Below are 19,128 nucleotides of genomic sequence, written 5' to 3'. Positions count from 1 at the left end.
CCACCTTGACGGCCTCCTCGCGGCACACGTGCTGGGCACGTTTCTGATACACTGTTCCTGCGGCGAACCTACCTCGAGATCTATCTTATTCCGTGAAAGAATTTAATTATAAGAAGCTTTTTTAATTTAATTGTTAAATTAAGGACCAGATAAAACAAAAATGTATTTAAAATTATAAATGCCGTAATAGTTAGAAGTAGCTGGAGGAAGAGATTATTACAATTGAAGAAGGATCGTCAATTTCCAACCGTAACAAATAGAAGACGACAACTTCCCTCATTTGGAATAAATCTATTAAATTGAATTATTAATAGATAATCTAAAGATTTTTCTTTTGATTAAAAAGGTCATTAAATTTGGTAAGAAAAGTAGAGAAAGCAAGAGCTACAAAAGCTCGAGTACCGGAAGAAGAGCTTAAGAGGTAGTAATCGAAGGCGAGGGGCACAAGAATAGGAGAGAGAGAGAGAGAGAAGTTTAATCCCCAAGAAAGTGCCTTCTTTGCTCGAATTCGTCGTTGCCCTTCTCTTCATTCTCCAAATCGATCTGTAGCTTCCTATTGTGCCTTCGAGATCTCCATCTCCAGATCTCTTGAAACTCTTTGCATTTGAAAATCCTTTTTGTTTTTTCTGTGTCTGGGAAACGGGGAAAAAACGCAGAGGGATACACAAAAGTTGGATTTTTGGTCAGTCTTCGAATTCCAGGAATGGAATCCGAAGAATTTATGCGACAAAGATGATAAAAGTTTCTCTTTTTTCAGTATTTTCATTGTGCTCGTTGTCTATTTTCCGAGATGGAGATCTTTTCTGCTGAGGTTGTAATCTAATTTCTCGCTTATTTCCCCTCTTTTTTTTTTTTTTTACTTACCAGGTTTGCGTTTTTCGTCTTCCAAATCAGTTATTCGCTGCTTTTAACGAACAGTCAAGAACACACAAAAATGGATTTTGATGGCTTTTCTCTTTTGTTCTTATCCGGTTTTAGGCTACATTTCACAGAAGACTGTATAAAGAACTAATTTTCCCCTGTTGTTTTTCCTTCCTTTTATTTTGGTGTTCATTGTGAGTCTCATATTATCCTGAAACAAGGAGGAGATATCGGAGGTGACTGTTTGGAGATTTCAGGCTTCCGAGATATGTTGGAAGGTCCCTGCCGTTTGATAACGAGGGCATTCCGAAGCTGCTGTGTGCAAGAATCCGCTTGGCATTTCCATGGAGTACCATTTCCTTGAATCACCAGACAAGAAAAAACGTCATTTGGATGAGGATCTTCAACTTCAAGAGCCTGAAGAACGAGACCTCGAAGATAAAGTCAAAAGAAACAAGTCGCCACAGCATCCAAGTACCCCTGAGATCAAAGATATGGATCTGTCTCTCCGCAACTTGGATAGCCAAGCAAGATATAGGCAGTGTATTGATTCAAGCATCAACCGGCTTGGGAGGGAGCTGATAATTAGCTGCTTTCTTCACCTTTCTCGATCGGAGTATGGTGCTGTTGCATCAGTCAACCGAATGTTTCATTCGTTGATTCATAGCGGGGAACTCTACCAGCTACGCTGCAAGATGGGTATTGTTGAGCACTGGGTCTATTTCTCCTGTAATGTCCTTGAGTGGGAGGGTTATGATCCATACCGTGGGCGCTGGATTTCCGTTCCCAAGATGCCTCCTACAGAGAGCTTCATGTGCTCTGATAAGGAGTCCCTGGCAGTGGGCACTGAACTCCTTGTTTTCGGAAAAGAGGTGAATTCTCATATTGTACTACGATACAGTTTTTTGACTAACTCCTGGTCTCCTGGTGTGGTAATGAACTCACCTAGGTGCTTGTTTGGATCTGCTAGCCTCGGAGAGAAAGCCGTAATAGCTGGGGGAACCAATGCTAAGGGGGATATCTTGAGCTCTGCAGAGCTTTACAATTCTCTTACGCATACTTGGGAGACCTTACCTAGTATGAACCAAGCGAGAAAGATGTGCTCGGGGGTTTTCATGGATGGCAAGTTTTATGTCATTGGTGGCATGGCTAATAACACAAAGATTCTCACTTGTGGAGAAGAGTATGATTTCAAGAGAGGTTCTTGGAGGCTAATCCCTGACATGTCTGCCGGACTCAATGGAGCCAGAGGTGCACCTCCACTTGTAGCTGTGGTGAATAATGAACTGTATGCAGCTCATTATGCTGATAAGGAGTTGAGGAAGTACGACAAAGTAAATAATAAATGGATAGTTTTGGGAAGGTTGCCTGAAAGCTCATTCTCAATGAATGGATGGGGGCTTGCGTTTCGTGCCTGCGGCGAATGGTTAATAGTGATCGGTGGGACAAAAGGTTCTCATGGAGGAGGGATGATTGAACTGAATTCATGGATTCCAAATGGAGGACCACCAGAATGGCAATTGATTGCTAGCAAGCATTCAGGCAGTTTCGTTTATAATTGTGCTGTTATGGGCTGCTGAATGATCTGAATTCCTTGGGAGATATGACCATCTCTATGAGCCATGTTCATGGGAGCAAAGTACTGATTCTGTTCGAATGGTAATAACTGGATTTTCTGAAACTCTGTAAAGCTGAAGGTTCAATAGATCATCTCTCTTGCTTGTATAACACCTGATTTTCTTGTGTACTTCCTCACCTGATAATTTATTTCAGATTTGGGACTCACATCAACCATTGGTCAGATATGGCATCATGCTAGATAAAATATGGTTAATAAGTTGAAAATCTTTGGAATAATTAAAGTCTTGATATTGCTTTATATGGATTGGAGGTGGTGTTGGGCAAAAGACGGCGGCAAGATGAGCTTTCTTTTTATTATGGCACTGATTCTAATTAGAATTCATTGATGGATTTTATAATTTCCGATGTAGTTATCTGCCATCATATTAGCTCAAGATATTTTGTTTTCTTTGAACTGGAATTATATTTGACATTGTTTCTTTTATTCATAAAAGTTAGGTATCTTTCTAGTTATGTTTGATCTTTGAAGTTTTTCAAAGGTTTGAATAATTGTAAACTGATTTTCCCTCTTCAATAAGCTCATTGAATTTTGGATGTTTGATGTAAGCGCTTCATTTTACTTTTGCTGTTTGATGCAGAAACCACAGGCATTAGGTACTCTATTCTATTCACACTTTCATAACTTGTAGTTCAGGAAAATTCCCCCTAATTCTCCTAAACTTGTTTAAAATAATAAATAATGTTTTGGTAATCTTTTGCTGCCATCAGTCTGATGAATGAACTTCTTAGCAACATAGTTATCAAAATATTGCAATAGGTAAATTCTGATGAAAAAGTCAGTCTTAATTCTCATATTCTTTCCAGTTTTGCTCGCGCAAATCTCACTGATTCTTATTTAAGCTTATTTACGCTGGCATTTGCAACTTCTAACTGAGAAATAGCTTATTCAAAGTTCATGGCTTCACCATCAGTTCTGATGTCGCAGCTTGCTTTAGTTTTGCTTGTAAAATCTCCCCTTACTAAACGCAGTGTTTCCTTAGATGCTTCCTTTTATTAGTTGGCCAATACTTCATTTTCAGAAAAAAAAAAAGGAGAAGAAATTGACCTTCTATGACTATACTGAATAGTATACAATGGCACTGTACACTTTCAGTCAACAATCCAATGTTTTCTTTTTGTCAATTACTAAAGACTGAAGTCTCTCGCATGTTACTGGCGGATGCTTTTGACAAGTTTTTGTCTGCCAAAGAAACTGAAAGAGCATAAGACAAACAATGAGCCAACTCTCCTGTTTGTTTGATTCTTATCCAAGTTTTAGTAATTAGAGTACGTACGTCTAGATTCTCGCAATCTATAAACTAAAATTCCTTTTTTGCCTGAGTAAACTAAATTTTGATTCTGACTAAATAATAATGGAGAAACAGATAGTGTAGATTGATATGATAATATAATCTATGGTTCTGCAGCACAGCAGCATCAAACAAACCCAGAAAGCGGATTGTTTTGCAGAGATCAGTTCACACCGTCGTGAAGTACAGCACAGCAGAGAGAGAGCAGCAGAGTACCAAACTACATTACGCTGCGCAGTCTCATCGGTCTCGTGGACTGAGCAAGTCCGGTACCTTCCGTTCAACGATGAGTTAATTGCTACAAAAGTACATCAGTAACAGCAGAGCAGTTAAAAGTATTCCTTCCAATGTAAGGAAAAGATAAGTTGTAGTGTTTGTTTCTTTAGCACATGCTGCAGTACACTGGCACTGCAGAACAACCTTTTATTTTATATTGTGGGTAAAAATAAAAAAGAGCTTTCTTATTTTGGTTATCTTGAAAAAAAAACACACCCTATATTATAAAATATTAAAATAATGTTTATCATTTTTTCGATTATCAAAATGGTACAAAATGTTTTAAATTATCAATTAATTTTAATTAAAATTATTTTAATATTAATCAAAATTATTTATGTTTAATATATTTTAACACAAATTGGTTAATATAATGACTTTTGCCTGTAAACTAAGTGGTTGCCTTTCATTTAGATCTGTGTTAGTATTGTAGGATCGTGCATGGCTTGGTTAGAAGCGATTGAATAGGTAAATTTGGATTATAATTGATTTTTGCACATCATAAAGAGTAAACGGGTATGACAAATATAACCATAATAGCCAAAGTGTGCCTATGCATAAAATAATGCTAATTAATACAATAATTAACATAGTTTAGAGATCTCTCATCTCGTGTTCCACAGTCTATTCTATTTATGACTATAAATGTTTGCATTTTTCTATATATTTTTCACTAATAAAGTACAGAAAGCAGCCTGGAGATCTGGCTAGCTAGTGTCTGTAACTTCAGCAAACCTGGATCATAGCCAACTAAAACACAATAAAATCACTGTTACAACGTCTAATCAATCTTATCCCGGGAAGGTTTGGATAAATATTGTGTTGTGCCATGGATCCGAAAGGTGCTGCATGCAGAAAGTTCTCAAATGTTGGATAATAAAAGCCAGGAAGGCCAACATTGCCAGTCTCCCTGCAGAACAACACCAACGTATATAAACAGTAGTCCTGCTTAATTAATAATTAGTTCTGAACATGATTAATTTCAAGTATATGGATCATTAGTTTAAAAATGCTAGCAAGTATTGATTTAATTACCGTTTGCGAGTTCCTTCTCCTTGGACTCAAGCGTGGGAGCAAAGTTAAGGGGATTGAAGATGCCTCCGGGGTAGCCAACTTCATCTGGCGGCAAGCTGTAGTTTTTGAAGATTGGATCTTGGTTGACGCTGCCGGAGTTCTTGATGTCCTGCCACCTTGCGATCTCCACGTAGTGGAAGAGAATGAACTCGATGACGAAGATCGTGGAGGAGGAGGCGAAGTACTCGGCCTTGCTGGCGTCGTACCACTGCGGCGCATTTATGATGCCGATCTTGGTCAAGACCTCCGGAAGCAGCATCCAGGCCACGCCGAGCACGGCCCAGCGCCCGTTGACGAGCTCCGCCTGCACGAACCACCTGAGGTTCTCCGGGTCCTCCGCCAGTCCAAGGGGGTCGAACCCATTGCCATCTGGCAAACTGTGAATTTACTCCGAGCAAGAGCTCGATGACGCATACTAGTTACATGTCAGAGGATATACTGATTAATTTTACCTTCCGTCGAGATAGCCAGGGCCAGGGGAGGCAAGGCCAGGGAGCCATTCACCCTTCTTGGCTTCCACCTTGAAGGTGGAAGATGGCAAGCATTTGGCGGCGAACACTCACGGCAGTACTGGTAGTTTTCTGGAGGATCCCCCTGTCAAGAATCTCGATCTGGAGCTGAATGGCCGGAGAGCGGCCGCAGATGCTTGCATTGCAATTGTGGCCATTCTGGACCGAAGAGTTAATCCGGTGGAGCACTGGCGACGAGTTTTCAGGCGGGGAGATGTTTTAGTGGCGGCGACGGCGGCTGCTGCTTTGTAGTCGGCATGTTGTGGTCAGAAAACAGGATTGTAATCTGGTCGCTGGTTTTGTTACATTTTAGTGATGGATGGCTGAGATAAGCTGGCGGATGGAGCTGCCCAATGGGAGCTGCGCATCCTTATCCGATGCCCAGATTTTAGAGATCTATTGCCGCAATAGCATTGGCCAAAAAACATGGTGTTATCCCTGTTTTGGGGCTCACTAATGTGATGCTTGTCGGCAATACACTTTATTGAATTGTCAGCTTAAACCGGAGGGATAAATCTATGACGCGATCAGTATGATCTTATAAAATTTTTTTATTAATCAATCATATAAATAGAAAAACATCGATGAATCCTGAGTTTACGTCATAAAATTTTCAAACTCTTTATATATAATAAAATTTGAATCTTCTTTGAAAGTTTATCCCCACTCCTCACCATCAATCAATCGTAGTCCTAAGACAGTTGAGCTGTTTTTTAGCTAATTAGCAATCACGTAAAAGATGTGACTGCTAATTAGTCACATCTTCCTATGTGAAATCTTCTTATGGTCAGAAATTAATTATCATATGGCGCAGTTTGTTTGTTTTTTTTTCAAATTTATCTTTTTTTGTTTTAAAATTTATTTGATTGTTTATCTTTTTTTTTCCCAAATTAATTATCATATGGCACAGTCTCTCAGAAGTTTTCTTTCAATAATAGATATAAGTTTGTCTTTCTCTCTAATATTCTTATTTTTTATTTTGTTTTCCTCTTTGTATGTTACATATCTATCTTAAAATCTTCATCTCTACAACTTTAATCCTCTGCGCATATGTTCAGGTCATAATCCTTTGAAAAAGCTTTGAACCTAGGAATACATGATTAAGATGCTTAACAGCATTCTAGTGGACATGCCATACACATTGGCGATAATTTGTTCCTGGCCACACCATAGCTATCGCATTAATAATTGTGATAGATTGATCTGTCAATATTGTCTTTGGTTGCTTTCCACGCATACCAATTTTGAACGTCTCGAATAACCATTTGAAAGATTAATTATAGTGATTCATCATACATCAATGCTGCACCAAAGATACGTGTTTGTTTATGATGATTAACTCCAAGGAACAGTAGCAAAGGCTTACCTATCCATTTATTTTGTAAGTCAGGTCCAAGCACACAACATCACCGAAGTAGTTGAACTCTATTCTAGATTTTGCATCTGCCCAGAAAATGTTAGTTAACCTATCATCCTCATCAATAACCTGAATGGCACTAGAAAAAAGAGGGATCATCAAGCTGCATGCATGCTCTAAAAGATTTGATTTATCATAAACTGCCAGTCAAGTGCCAAGGATTGGATAAGATTAGATGACATCAATCAACTTAGTGAACCCAAATAGGCTAGATAATCAATCAAACAAAATGGTGAATTCCTGGACATTCTTGGGAATTCATATAAACTCCTCAATTGCTTATTATATCATAACATTCAGGAGCTTGAAGCACACATCAGTCATAACAAAAGAAGGAAAAAGGGATCTAGGTAAGATGTACATGTCGGCCATAATTACTTTTGAGAAAATTCTGAACCTAGATTATTTTTAATTCACAATTTCCAATATTTATTTACATCTTAATCTTTAGCTTCAATATATTGAAGCACTACCATATATTGTCAGTTTCCTCAATAATGCTGTTAAACTAATCACTTTGCTTCATCAATTCATATGGAGAGTGGAGACTCTAATCTGCCAACTGAAGCAAATTCCTAGCATCTACATTAAGGACATGTATCCAGTTTCTATTCGCAGTTTCAGTTATGATTTGTGCAGCCTTAACTGTCAATACTCAAGTGGCAAATCTTATGGAATTAAGGACATATAATTAACTGTGTTTTTCTCACTATTTAACCCAATTTTAGATCTAGTATCTTTCCCTTCTTCATTTCTGTATCTCTCTTTCACATTATTAGAAAAAAGCAAGTCAATTTTAAGAACTTAGCTGATTCATATGCTTTGCCTGTTTCTTGTTGTAGTATTCTTTAATTACCAAATTTTGCTGAACCTTAGATTTTCTAATGCTTATCTTGCTATATTATGCATCTTCTCTCAGGGTTCTTCTCAGATATTCAAGGAATAAAATAAAATCAAGTTGTAATCGATCAATCTAACCAAGGCTTATGAAAATATATTCTCAGTGGTGCTTTAGATGATCATGGCTTTAGCAAGCTTCCAAGTAGGTTCTACTTCCTCCTCCCTGCCCTTTTGTGATTTTGGTTTCTAGCTTGTGGTAGAACACAATTTTGAATGCTAACTCACAGCGAAAACCCAAAATGCGCCATTTGAGGGTTGAAAATCACCTCACAATTACTTCATGTGCATTTTTAGTTTCATGTTCTACTGTTGACACATGGTCTAGTTTCTACAGAATTTGAGTACCCAACATCACATAAAAAAAAAGGACACGCAAAACTTGCAAGGAAAAAGAAGAATTCTGTTATTTGTCTAGATGCATTAGAGAGCAATTGCAGGTTCCTCTGTGCATTGCCGAAATAGTACTGTATAGGTTCCGAAAAGAAAGAGTAACATAGAATTAGAAGGAATGACCATAGGTCATTTGCATCAGTTTCTGAACCATTTTGTTCTCTCTAACAAAAAAAATCATCTTTCTCACTAAATTTTATTGTTAGAGCTAGCAATATTCAATAGAACATAGGATACAGAGGTATATATGTTCTGTACTTGCAAAACAACTAAAAATAAGTACATAATCTCTTTAATCATTGTTCAATGTTTAATGAACTATTTTCCTGGCTTGACTTTAATGAAACTTGACGTTTGTTAAACATCTACAAAAACCATTGTTCTAACATTCACCACTGGAACCATCCGAGTCATAATCTAAGCTCCAAATCAATTTCTTGCAGATCACAGGAGTTATGGCTGGTCCGAATGGAGCCCTTATTGATCTGCGAGGAATCACATGATAAAAAGTTAATTATCTCCACAATATTAGCTTCATGGTTAGATTGAGACGAAGAGCACAAGAAAGCAATACCTGTGTGGTCTGTTCGAAGAGAGATAGCGTTGGTGGAACTGCCTGATCAAGAAGGGAACTAGAATGGAATGTATTATATGTTATGCTCATCTCTGCGTTGTCTGCGAACCCAATCTGAATTAACAGAAACTCCACAGTTAAATCTCCCATGAAGCTGAAAAAAATTAAAACTATTTATAAAGCGAGCCACGTATATACCATGCCACTAGAATAACGATCAAATGTCGAAGATGATGAAGTTGTAGAAGAGGGAGACGAAGGATGTTCCTTTTGTAGTCCGCTACCAGAATCCTACGTACGTCGAGCAAGGGAGAAATATAAGATCCAAATTAACGAACAGAAAAAAGAACATTAGGTGAACCTGCAAACATGAAATGAAAACCTTGTGGAGATCATGCATATTGTTTGTTGCAGAAATATAACTTGCTCTCATTTGATTCTGCAATATGATCTTCTCCAACCGAGCCACACCAAGTCCTCTTTGTGGTTGCTTTGGCCTCTTCGAATTATTCTTCTCCCCCTCTTCCTTGGGGATTCATTTCTTCTTCCACAGCCTAATCCTAGCATTTTAGACAACAAGTAGCTAGTGTTTACAATTGAGAGAGAGAAAGGGGAGAAGGATTGCTTGTTGTGGGGCTTTTGAGGTATGCTCTCTCTCTCTCTATATATATATAGCGATAGATAGACTAATTGTTAATTAGTTGAAGGCCATGTAATTACTACATCATGAATTTGGTTATTATATATATAATTAAATAACTATATTATTTTAACAAAATCATCCACAATAATTTATCATTTGAATAACAGTAAAGATCTTCACGATCTTTCTTATATTGTTTACAAGATTGGGAAGCTAAGAAGTAAGATAGTCTCATCTCAACTCCTTTCACGTGAATATTATATTATATTATTTATGTTATCTTTGACAAATTGCCTTCCTCGGTTTTAAATTGTGTCACAAGATTAACTTAATTATGCTGGCAAGGGAATTCAAGATACATAATTTGCAAGAAGAATCATATATACATCATTGGTCAAACATAATAACATATAGTGTACTTCCAATATCTAAATAAAGATCCTCGAGAAGAGATTTAGTAGTTTTAAAATTACTTTGCACCACAAAGTTGGTGATCTCTTTGATTATAGTGGCCAAAGATCTATTAAATTAATTCCTCGATCCATTAATTATATAAATTATTATGAAGTATTTTAATTGCGAGGATTTTTAATTTGACCTCGTGAGTTGTGAGGGATGGAGGGAAAATATTCTATGAGTAGAATCGTCGATGCAAGATTTGACAGGCTGGAGAGGATACAAAATATATTCTACAACTAGATTTTTTTTCTTTGAAGCTTTATGTTTTTTTAATAACAAATAAGGAATATGTTTAATTAATAAATAACCCGTCTATAGTATAGCAAAGTTTTATGAATGATGCGAAACGTCAAGCGGCAGGTTCAGAACTCTATCAAAGTAAATCTCGATCAGTCCGACTTCCGATTGAGTTCGGATCAAGTCGGCCTAACTAATGTCAAACTCGAACAGACGATCGAACTCAAGCTAGGTCAGCTCGATTATCTCCGAGTTAAGTCCAATTAGCAGGATTATATTCATGGCCGATAGCCGGACTCAACCCAAACCTCATCCAAGTTCGGACACGAGTTATATAAAGATGAACGTTACAAAGTGATGTCGTTGATAGTTATAATGGCACCAATTAAGGAAAAAAAAGGTGTTAGTTACAAAGATGTGTCCTTTCTTTTCGACTCTCTCTTTTTATAAATTTAATTTGAATGTCGAAGAAGTCATGCTAAGATATGTCTTACTCCTTTGAGTCTCTCTACCTTTCAGAGTCCTCGTGTCGCTCTATCTATCTAACAGAAACTAATCTGACAAAAGTCGGCTTCAGAAGAATTGTCTAGACACGCATCCAACCTTTTGATAGAGCTCAACCTCGGATACATCGAAGAGTCAAATCATCCCTAATCTCATACCAGATCAATAATTAATGAAGTCATTATAAATGAAGTCATTCTTTGTTAACCAGCGAATTTTTAATGAATGAGGATGCAACGATGTGCATATATTAATACATACTTTTGTTTTAAAAAGTAATCGTAGGTATGCTATATATTTCAATAATTAAAAATTAGGTTGTTTAACTCAAGGAAAAGGAGAATCTATGAGATATATTCCATTATTAATTAATGGTTTAAAACTAACTAATAGCAAATTATATTTTAATGACCAACAAGGGACGCATGGTGTTATAGTGGTAATTTTATTATTAGTATTATTTTAGTTCTTTTGACATGCTTAGCTTTAATTAACTATCAGTCTTAATTAATTAACAAGGTATTGGTCTCCATTCTCACCTACCTGCACTTGCTTTCCACGAATTAAACTGTTTCGATCCTAACGAACGAGATAATCAATTGTCATATGTCCATTGAAATGAACTTAAAAATACTTAAAAATCCATTCAAGAGATTTGCACTTCTATTGGTGATCTCTGTTATGTAGTGTGTATTTAAGAGCTCAGCTTTCAATTGTTTTCAGAAACAAATTTATCGGGAACACTTGTAATAGTTATAGCTTCAGCTGCAGCCTTCATTATCCTCATCTGCACCAATGCCTGTCTGTGAAAAAAGTTATAAAGAACCTAAACAAGATCAGATACTTTTGGTAAATGCATCTATCACCAAGCAATATGATTCACCAACACAAAATAGAGAGTGCATTTCAAGTAGTAGTTTCTGAGAATGTTAATTGCTGAAATAGTGAAAATGTTACAGGTTCCTAAGGTTGTCCTCTAATAAGCATGACAATCAGAGCGTATCTAGAAAAATGAGAGCAATCATAATCAGATTTTGTTTGACAATGCGATGGGCTACAGGTACAATACCGGTAAAAGCTAACTCGACAAATACACTCAGCGTATTCTTTGCAAATAACTTTCACACAATTGGCACTCGATCAAAGTCAGTGTAGGATGCTTTCCAACTACTCCTGAAGCTGCAGTACGTTATCAGCTCCAGCCAGCTTCATGTGCAGAAATACCCTATATGGAAAATTACCATAAGCTTCAATTGCAATATATTTTCAGAAAAGGACACAAACGAACAAATATATTATATATGATTAATCCAAGATGAAATTGTCTGTATTAGTTTGTGCCAATATAATGGCCATAAATCCTTTAAGTGGCTAAGATATAAGCTTGCGGTTGAGAAGGGAGGGCCTTGTAAAGAAACACAAGTCAATAAAAAACATTTAGCTAGAGAGAAATGGAAATAAATGAAATGATGAATAAAAAATGCCTGTCAAATCAACTAAAAAGAATTTATCTTATTGGACTACTTAGGCGCCTAGTCAACTTTTCTGACCAAGACGCAAGAAAGATTATAGAAAATAAAGATTGCTGTGCAGTGTTAGGACGAACAGCGAACGCCAACCAATATAACAGGTTTCCATCTAAAACAAACCTAATATAATACCAGACAGAAACAGAACACTCAACATAACATGACAGAAAATGAAGATTATTTGACATGACAAAAAAAAAATCAAAATATCTAAATTTGTTCTGATTTTAAAATCAGAGTGTAAGATTTTTAAACCACAAAAAAATCCCAGATACTTTTCACAATAAATCAGTAAACACGTTTTCATAAGACAAAGAAAAAGAATTAGCAAAGCATCCATAGATTTTCCAATTAGGGACTATAGGAAGTTCCAAACCAGATAAAACAAAAAAGAAACGAAAATTCATACCATATTGCGCATGTATTTATCCACCATACTCCAGACAATCCTATGACAAGAGAAACACCAAAATAATTCAACCTGCTAGCTTTCTCGGAGGTGTTCCTGGTTATAACAAATTATTTCCAAACCCCTTTTTCTTGTCAGCTGGTTTAAGAATCTGAAATGAGCAAGTCAAAGTGTCATCTACACTCATCATAGCACCAGCATTATCAAATTCACCACAGTAGTTTGGAGCTGAGAATATTGTCACTAGCTGGCGTTTTGCAAAGAACTCAAAGCCATCTTCCACAACCTAATAAAAAAATTAACACAAAATATCAACACAAGTTGTTCAAGGAACACAGAAACCAAGAAGCCAGCTACTGAAAGTCACTGTCCCACCATTCATTTGCTTCAATTAGTAGCTATATGTTCTCAGATCTAATTCTGAAGATAGTAAATTGAATATAAAGTGAAAAAAATGGCACTATCACAAATAGCAAAATCGCTTTAAGGAAGTCTTAAAGTTAATGAAAATAATTTTTAAAAGAGTAGCAAGAGACTAACCTGGTGGGCTCGGCAGATAAGGTCCAAATCATGCTTTTGAAGAAACTCAGTCACTTTGTCATGTCCAAAAGTATAAGAAACACCTCTATCATTTTCACCCCAACCCTCTATACCTCTGTCAGGGTCTGACCATAGCAAATCACAAAGGAGACCTTGGTCTGGTACATCCACTGGACGAGCAATATTTCTAATCTGATCTAAACTCTCTAGTTCAGGAGATAGACCCCCATGCATGCAAAGTATCTTTCCATCAATAAGCGCAGCAACTGGAAGGCAGTTAAAACAATCTGTAAAAACTTTCCACAGACGAACATTATATCTCCTCTTGCACTCATCATAAAAGCCATATATACGGTTAATGGATGCAGATTCATGATTTCCCCGTAGAAGAAAGAAGTTTTCTGGATACTTGATCTTGTATGCAAGGAGCAGGCATATGGTTTCGATGCTCTGCTTACCACGATCAACATAGTCCCCAAGGAACAGATAATTTGCTTCCGGTGGGTACCCACCATATTCAAAAAGCCTAAGAAGATCAATATATTGGCCGTGAACATCTCCTGCATTGAAGAGTTCAATCTACTAAATGGAAGCTCATATTGGTAATATGTGGCAAATATATATCACATCACTATTCTTCTAAGTCACTAAGGCCCCATGCATATTTGAGGTAATATAACTAGAAAAGGAAACTAAAGGGCTGGTCGGTGCCACTGCCAAACTCCAGTAACATGTATTTTTCCAGACTAGACATGTTTGTCTGTAAATACTATGTCGAATGTAATTGGCCTAATGGTCAATACATAAAATGAAGACAAGAAACTAATAATCAAGGAACGATAAGTCGAGCAGTTAATTCTAATTAATAACTGCAACAGAGGGAATCAAATCTCGCCCTCGTCATTAACAAGCAGTAGATAAATAATAACTAAAGAAACATTAGCACTCCAGCTATCAGTAAAACGACTAATTTAACCGATATTTTAGCATACCTAAGACAACAAAGAAATATGAAAAGAATAAATAGAATTCTTTTCATGCTTGAATGTCACTATCAACTGGAAATGTTATATATCTATTATAACAGATATATGTTATAAACTTATATTATATTATATATCTACTATATAGTCATATTATATGTTGCATAATATATAATGGACACATATTATAAACTTATATTTGTTCCTGAAATCATGAATTCCCAAATTGTGAGTTCTCCTCAATGAAGCTCCGTGGCCCATTGACAATGCAAATGCAAACTCCCATCTTTGATCATGACACCAACTACCGTCCCTCCTCTCAGCAACTGCCATTGTAATGTCAGCGAGGTATTTCTTACCCAAGTCATTTGTGTTGTCTCCTTGATACGTTGTTTCCTTTGATGATCCAATTCCTCCACACCATTGCCTCGATTCACTAATGGTATTATCTATTCATCTTTCTCTGATTTCTAGATCCTTCACTCTTATTCCCTTCCTCATGATTAAAGGGTAATCTGGTGCCCGAAGCTCCTGCCAATGCGGGATCCCGGAGAAGAGTCTATCGTATGCAGCCTTATTTGCTTTGCAAGAGGATATTTTTGAGCCTTCCCCATGATTGAGATTAGGAATTGAATTTGAGTCCTTTTGTTGCATAACATGTCGGCTAAGAGAACACATGTCGACCAAGAGCACATGTGACTAACCTAGAGAATAATCCATATCGCATGAGATTCAAGCAACACAATGTGTGTCGATGAGTCTCATGTGTCAATATAAGGTTGGAACAAAATGTTTGTTGTCATGTCGGGTAACACAGCTCAGTATTTGATTCCACGGTTACAATTGATCTAATTGCAAGTCATAATTCTATGTTACTTTTTGTTTTTCAAGTTAATCACTATATCATCCTATATAGGACTAGATAGCTAGAGTTAAAATTGTTCGAACCCATGAACATGAATAGAATTGGGAGTTAGGACAAACATATCTGATGATGATGATCCTATATTGAATCGCTTGTACTCATTTTCTTCAGATTGTTTGAAATTAAATGAGAACCTTACACAAGGTCTAAATAAGTTTGTCAGGATACTAGACAATAAACACTAGGAGTGACATTGTCAGGATATTTGCCTATACAGTGGATACAAACCAAAAAAGATAGATATTTCAGAGCCAAGATTGAATACAAGGTCTAAATCTGAGAAGATGACTTGACTATATAGTCATGAAGCTAGCTCCTTTAACAAATTTACTAAATAGTACAAATAGTGCAAGGATAAATCAAGAAAATTAGAACATCTTGCTTTCCAGAAAATTTAAGCATCCTGCATTCTAAACAATATGAGGAACACACAGAAACAGCCTTATTTTTTCAGATCAATTCATATGGGAAATACCTAGAGAATAATATGTTTTGAAAGTCAGTAATAATCTTGGTATGCACCAAGATAATGATAATGATTCTAAGGTATGATTGGTTGAACTAGAGTTATGTAACCTAAAAGTTTAAATGTTGATCACGCAGAAAGGTGTATGTTCAATTACTGCAGAAAAAAAAACAACTTTGCGACTATTATCGACTGCATACACCAAAAAGCAATTTGTTTGGAATAATCTAGAGGCTTGCGTTTCCAAAGAAGTGGAAATTTTCTAGTGAGGCTCTCTCCATAAGTTTCTCAAGATGAAATCAGAAGCAATCATAGAAGAGATGTTGAGTTGTACATAGGCTTAAGAATTTCATGCAAACAATAGGAATCAAACTGTCTGGCATGCAATGAGATACTTCTTTAAATTAACCTACTCAATGAGCACATACGGAATAGTGAAACAGGTTAATCATAGCTAAGAAACCATTTTTAGTTCCAAGCATCAGACCTAAACCACTTTGAAGTTCCACGTGTTGCACTCAATTTTCATATGACAAGAGTATCTGATTAATGATCTCATTATCAAGACATAAGGCAATCGGGATTCATACTTAGCAAGATCCCGAAAACATTACCAAGTCAAAAAAAATTAACCAACTATCAAGGCATCATTAGCATGTAGTAGAAAGCAACAAAACGAGTTTGGCACAAACAGCACAAAGTAGCAACACGGCCAAAACAGATTCGTATAAAGCAAGAGTGACAGTCTCGACACCAGTGTACCTAACGGAGTTTAGATATCACAATATATGCAGCCCTAATAAAAAGATGCTCTAATTTGAAGACACAAAAAAAGCAGAATAAGCAACAAACAGATATTGTATTCTGATCACGAAAGGCTTCAAAATCAAAACCCCGGTAAAAATCAAATCTTGTTTGGCCACTACCGCAGATCTTGATGGGGGCCTCGAGCTCCAAAAGATTGGGCTGACCGACAAAGATCTCCTTGGAGGCGACGCACAGCTGCCGGATCTCCGCATCGGTCAGCTGCGCATTCTTAACAGTCCTCCCTCCCTTGGCCTCCAGAAGTCGCCGTATGATATCGTCCAACAAAACCAGATCCATCGACATCAACTCCTCCTGCTCTCTAAAACCCTAGCCGTTCTGGGACGGGTGCCACAAAAAACAAAATCGACGACAGGACCGAGCGCGAGGGCTGGCAACGGAGAAAAAGAAAACCCCACTAAATTCTTGAAGGGTCAAAGAGGGATGGAATAAGCAGAGCTTTTTGTGGGGGTGAGGAAAGACGCGACCTTCCCGCCCGCCTCTCACAATCACTCCATCTACCTGTTTATTCCATCGATCCGAATATATAAAAAATCAAAATCAAATCTTTGGAAAGCCCTAATCAACCCCTTCCCTTCCCAGCGCCGTTGCACGTCGAATCTCGCTCACATCAGAATAACACGTCGCATGCTCGTCCATGATCGTACCTAGTTCTTGAAGTGGCAACGGTGCTTTAGCCAGTGAGCGCTGAGCCGGGCACGTCCGTCGGATAATTTTATTGTCAGGTCGGAACCGGCAAGGGATGAGATTTGACCATGTCCAGCATGGCCCATACTACAGGCTGGGACCCACACTACGTATATAAAAGCAAAGCATGCTCACAAGGTTCGTTGAGCTCGTCAAGGAGTTGAACCAATTTTTTCACCAAACTCTCTTTCCCTTCACTGTTTCAAACAGCTGCATTCTCTCATGGTCTCAAATCCTGCCTTCATCGTTCGTTCGAGTGCATGAACATGAGTTGGTTTATCATTCAGAGCATGCAGAATCCGAATATCTTGGATCATCGAATAATGATGGAATGAAATCTAGAAACAGAGATAATTTCATCTACGTACTGAGAACACAAGCATTACAACAATTCCACTGATCCCGTCAGCTAAGTACGTCTCTAGATTAGCTCAGGGATGCTAGCGAGCACCGGCCTCCACTGGCGGTGAGACTGTCGGCGGCGAGGAGTCTGCAGCGTACCAAGTCGGCGCACGGTCTTGATGGCCATACTTTCTCTGTGGCGAGCACACAGGGTTAGTAGTCGAGCTGCTTCCTCCTTGGAGAGAACCACCTTAACCCTGACAAACCCCTTCTTCTTCTTCACCACCTCCATCTTGGACATCCTCCTCGTCTGAAACCAGTCGTTTAAAGGAGCGACGTTGAGGTTCCGATGGCGCCCTCGCTTGGACTTCTCAGGAGGCTTTGGCGAGACCTTGAGCCGACACAGCGAATTCCCCATCGTGTGCGAGACGGAGAGGAAAGAGATGGGGTGAGGTTCAAAAAGAGTGGGGAGGGAAGTTTATAATTGGAGGAGGAAGGTGGAAGATTGAAGTGCAAAAGAAATGAAGATGTATAGAATGGGGAGGAGTTGGTCCAAATGAAGATATATAATTATAAATGGCCAACTCCCACCAAAAGATGGGATTTTTGAATTTAGGAATTGGGGAATTTCAGAAGAAATGGATTGCTTAAATTTGTGGACTTGGTTTTGCTTGTTAACACGGAGCAAATGGCAGCCTAATCAGCTGATCATTTGATTTCAAATTAGAGAGTTTTGTTGATTACCCAAGTGATCGAGCATACATATTATTCTGATTAAATGATAAGATATAAATGAATAACACGGTGACAAACAAAAAAATATATTTCATTTGAATTGCTTATGTTTCGTTGTAGCAGTTTCCAATTATTCCATTTTTTTCCACAATCCCAGCTCTTAGTTTGTCATGAATCAAGGTCGACAGACCATTTTGTTAATTACGATTTGAACTGGCCAGAGATGCATTAAAAAATGATAAATCTCAGTTAGTCTCATTGACTATCTCTGGAGTGATCGACTCGGTCCCATAAAAGTTTTCCACCAGCTACTAAAGTAAATCAGGAAGTGCACGCAGTGATCAGACAGCATCCTTTGATTACACTCTCCATTTGAAGGAAAATTACTACAAATATACCGTAGTTGGGGATCAAATCACGGATGACTGGGATGATAACCCGAATGTCCTACCGCGGCACCATTGCAGGGACTGGCCAGAGATGCATAAGCTCCTGAGGTTGGACGTAGAGGATAGGTCAAATGAAATTGGGTGGGTCACATGGAGTGGGCATCTCAAATCAAATGGCCAATTAATTTAAATAAATTAAGTGGGTCCCGTTGACCAAGCATATCCTAGGTATAGTAGTTTCATCAATAATACATCAAGATTTGATTGGAAACATATTAAAAATGCAATTTTGGCCATTAGATTACCATTGGATCCTTCAATTTTAAGTTATATGATGATAATAAAGTCACAATGAACTCGTAAACTTTACGTGTGAGAAATCCTTCATTATTGTCCTTTCTCTTGCCAAACTTATTTATTAAAAACTAAACCAAACTCAAACTTTTTATTAAACTCAATTAAAAATATTATTGTCCTTAAATAAAATATCTATCTAAAACATGATACATTTTTAACACATTACA

At 37.5% G+C, this 19,128-nt stretch overlaps 1 protein-coding gene and 3 pseudogenes across 1 annotated transcript; 1 reads left to right on the top strand and 3 right to left on the bottom strand.

Moving 5' to 3' along the window:
- The first annotated feature begins 398 nt into the window (after positions 1-398).
- Positions 399-2,905, top strand: LOC141838861 (F-box/kelch-repeat protein SKIP11-like; annotated as a pseudogene).
- Positions 2,906-4,851: 1,946 nt separating this feature from the next.
- LOC141838540 (chlorophyll a-b binding protein P4, chloroplastic-like) lies at positions 4,852-5,808 on the bottom strand (annotated as a pseudogene).
- Positions 5,809-8,693: 2,885 nt separating this feature from the next.
- LOC141837934 (protein SPEAR1-like) lies at positions 8,694-9,498 on the bottom strand (annotated as a pseudogene).
- A 2,280-nt stretch (positions 9,499-11,778) lies between these two features.
- On the bottom strand, positions 11,779-17,075 carry LOC141838539 (serine/threonine-protein phosphatase PP1). Its single transcript, XM_074726045.1, has 4 exons — positions 16,553-17,075; positions 13,253-13,812; positions 12,713-12,998; positions 11,779-11,999 (listed from the first exon to the last, which is right to left on the bottom strand). The coding sequence occupies exons 1-3, from the start codon at positions 16,734-16,736 to the stop codon at positions 12,813-12,815; spliced, it is 930 nt and encodes a 309-aa protein (XP_074582146.1). The 5' UTR covers positions 16,737-17,075; the 3' UTR covers positions 11,779-11,999; positions 12,713-12,812.
- Between the last annotated feature and the right edge of the window lie 2,053 nt (positions 17,076-19,128).

The sequence above is a fragment of the Curcuma longa genome, chromosome 11, assembly GCF_044706935.1.
Source record: "Curcuma longa cultivar G26 ecotype Majalengka, Jawa Barat chromosome 11, ITB_CL_G26_1.1, whole genome shotgun sequence".
NCBI lineage: Eukaryota > Viridiplantae > Streptophyta > Magnoliopsida > Zingiberales > Zingiberaceae > Curcuma > Curcuma longa.
The sequence above is the reverse complement of the archived record's forward strand: the minus strand, read 5'-3'. Positions and strand labels throughout refer to the sequence as shown.

Coding starts and splice junctions, on each gene's coding strand:
- LOC141838539 (XM_074726045.1), bottom strand. CDS start 16,736: ATGTCGATGGATCTGGTTTTGTTGGACGATATCATACGGCGACTTCTG. Junction 13,813..16,552: donor GGCCCCCATCAAGATCTGCG/GTAGTGGCCAAA, acceptor TCTTCAATGCAG/GAGATGTTCACGGCCAATAT. Junction 12,999..13,252: donor TTATCTGCCGAGCCCACCAG/GTTAGTCTCTTG, acceptor TTTTTTTATTAG/GTTGTGGAAGATGGCTTTGA.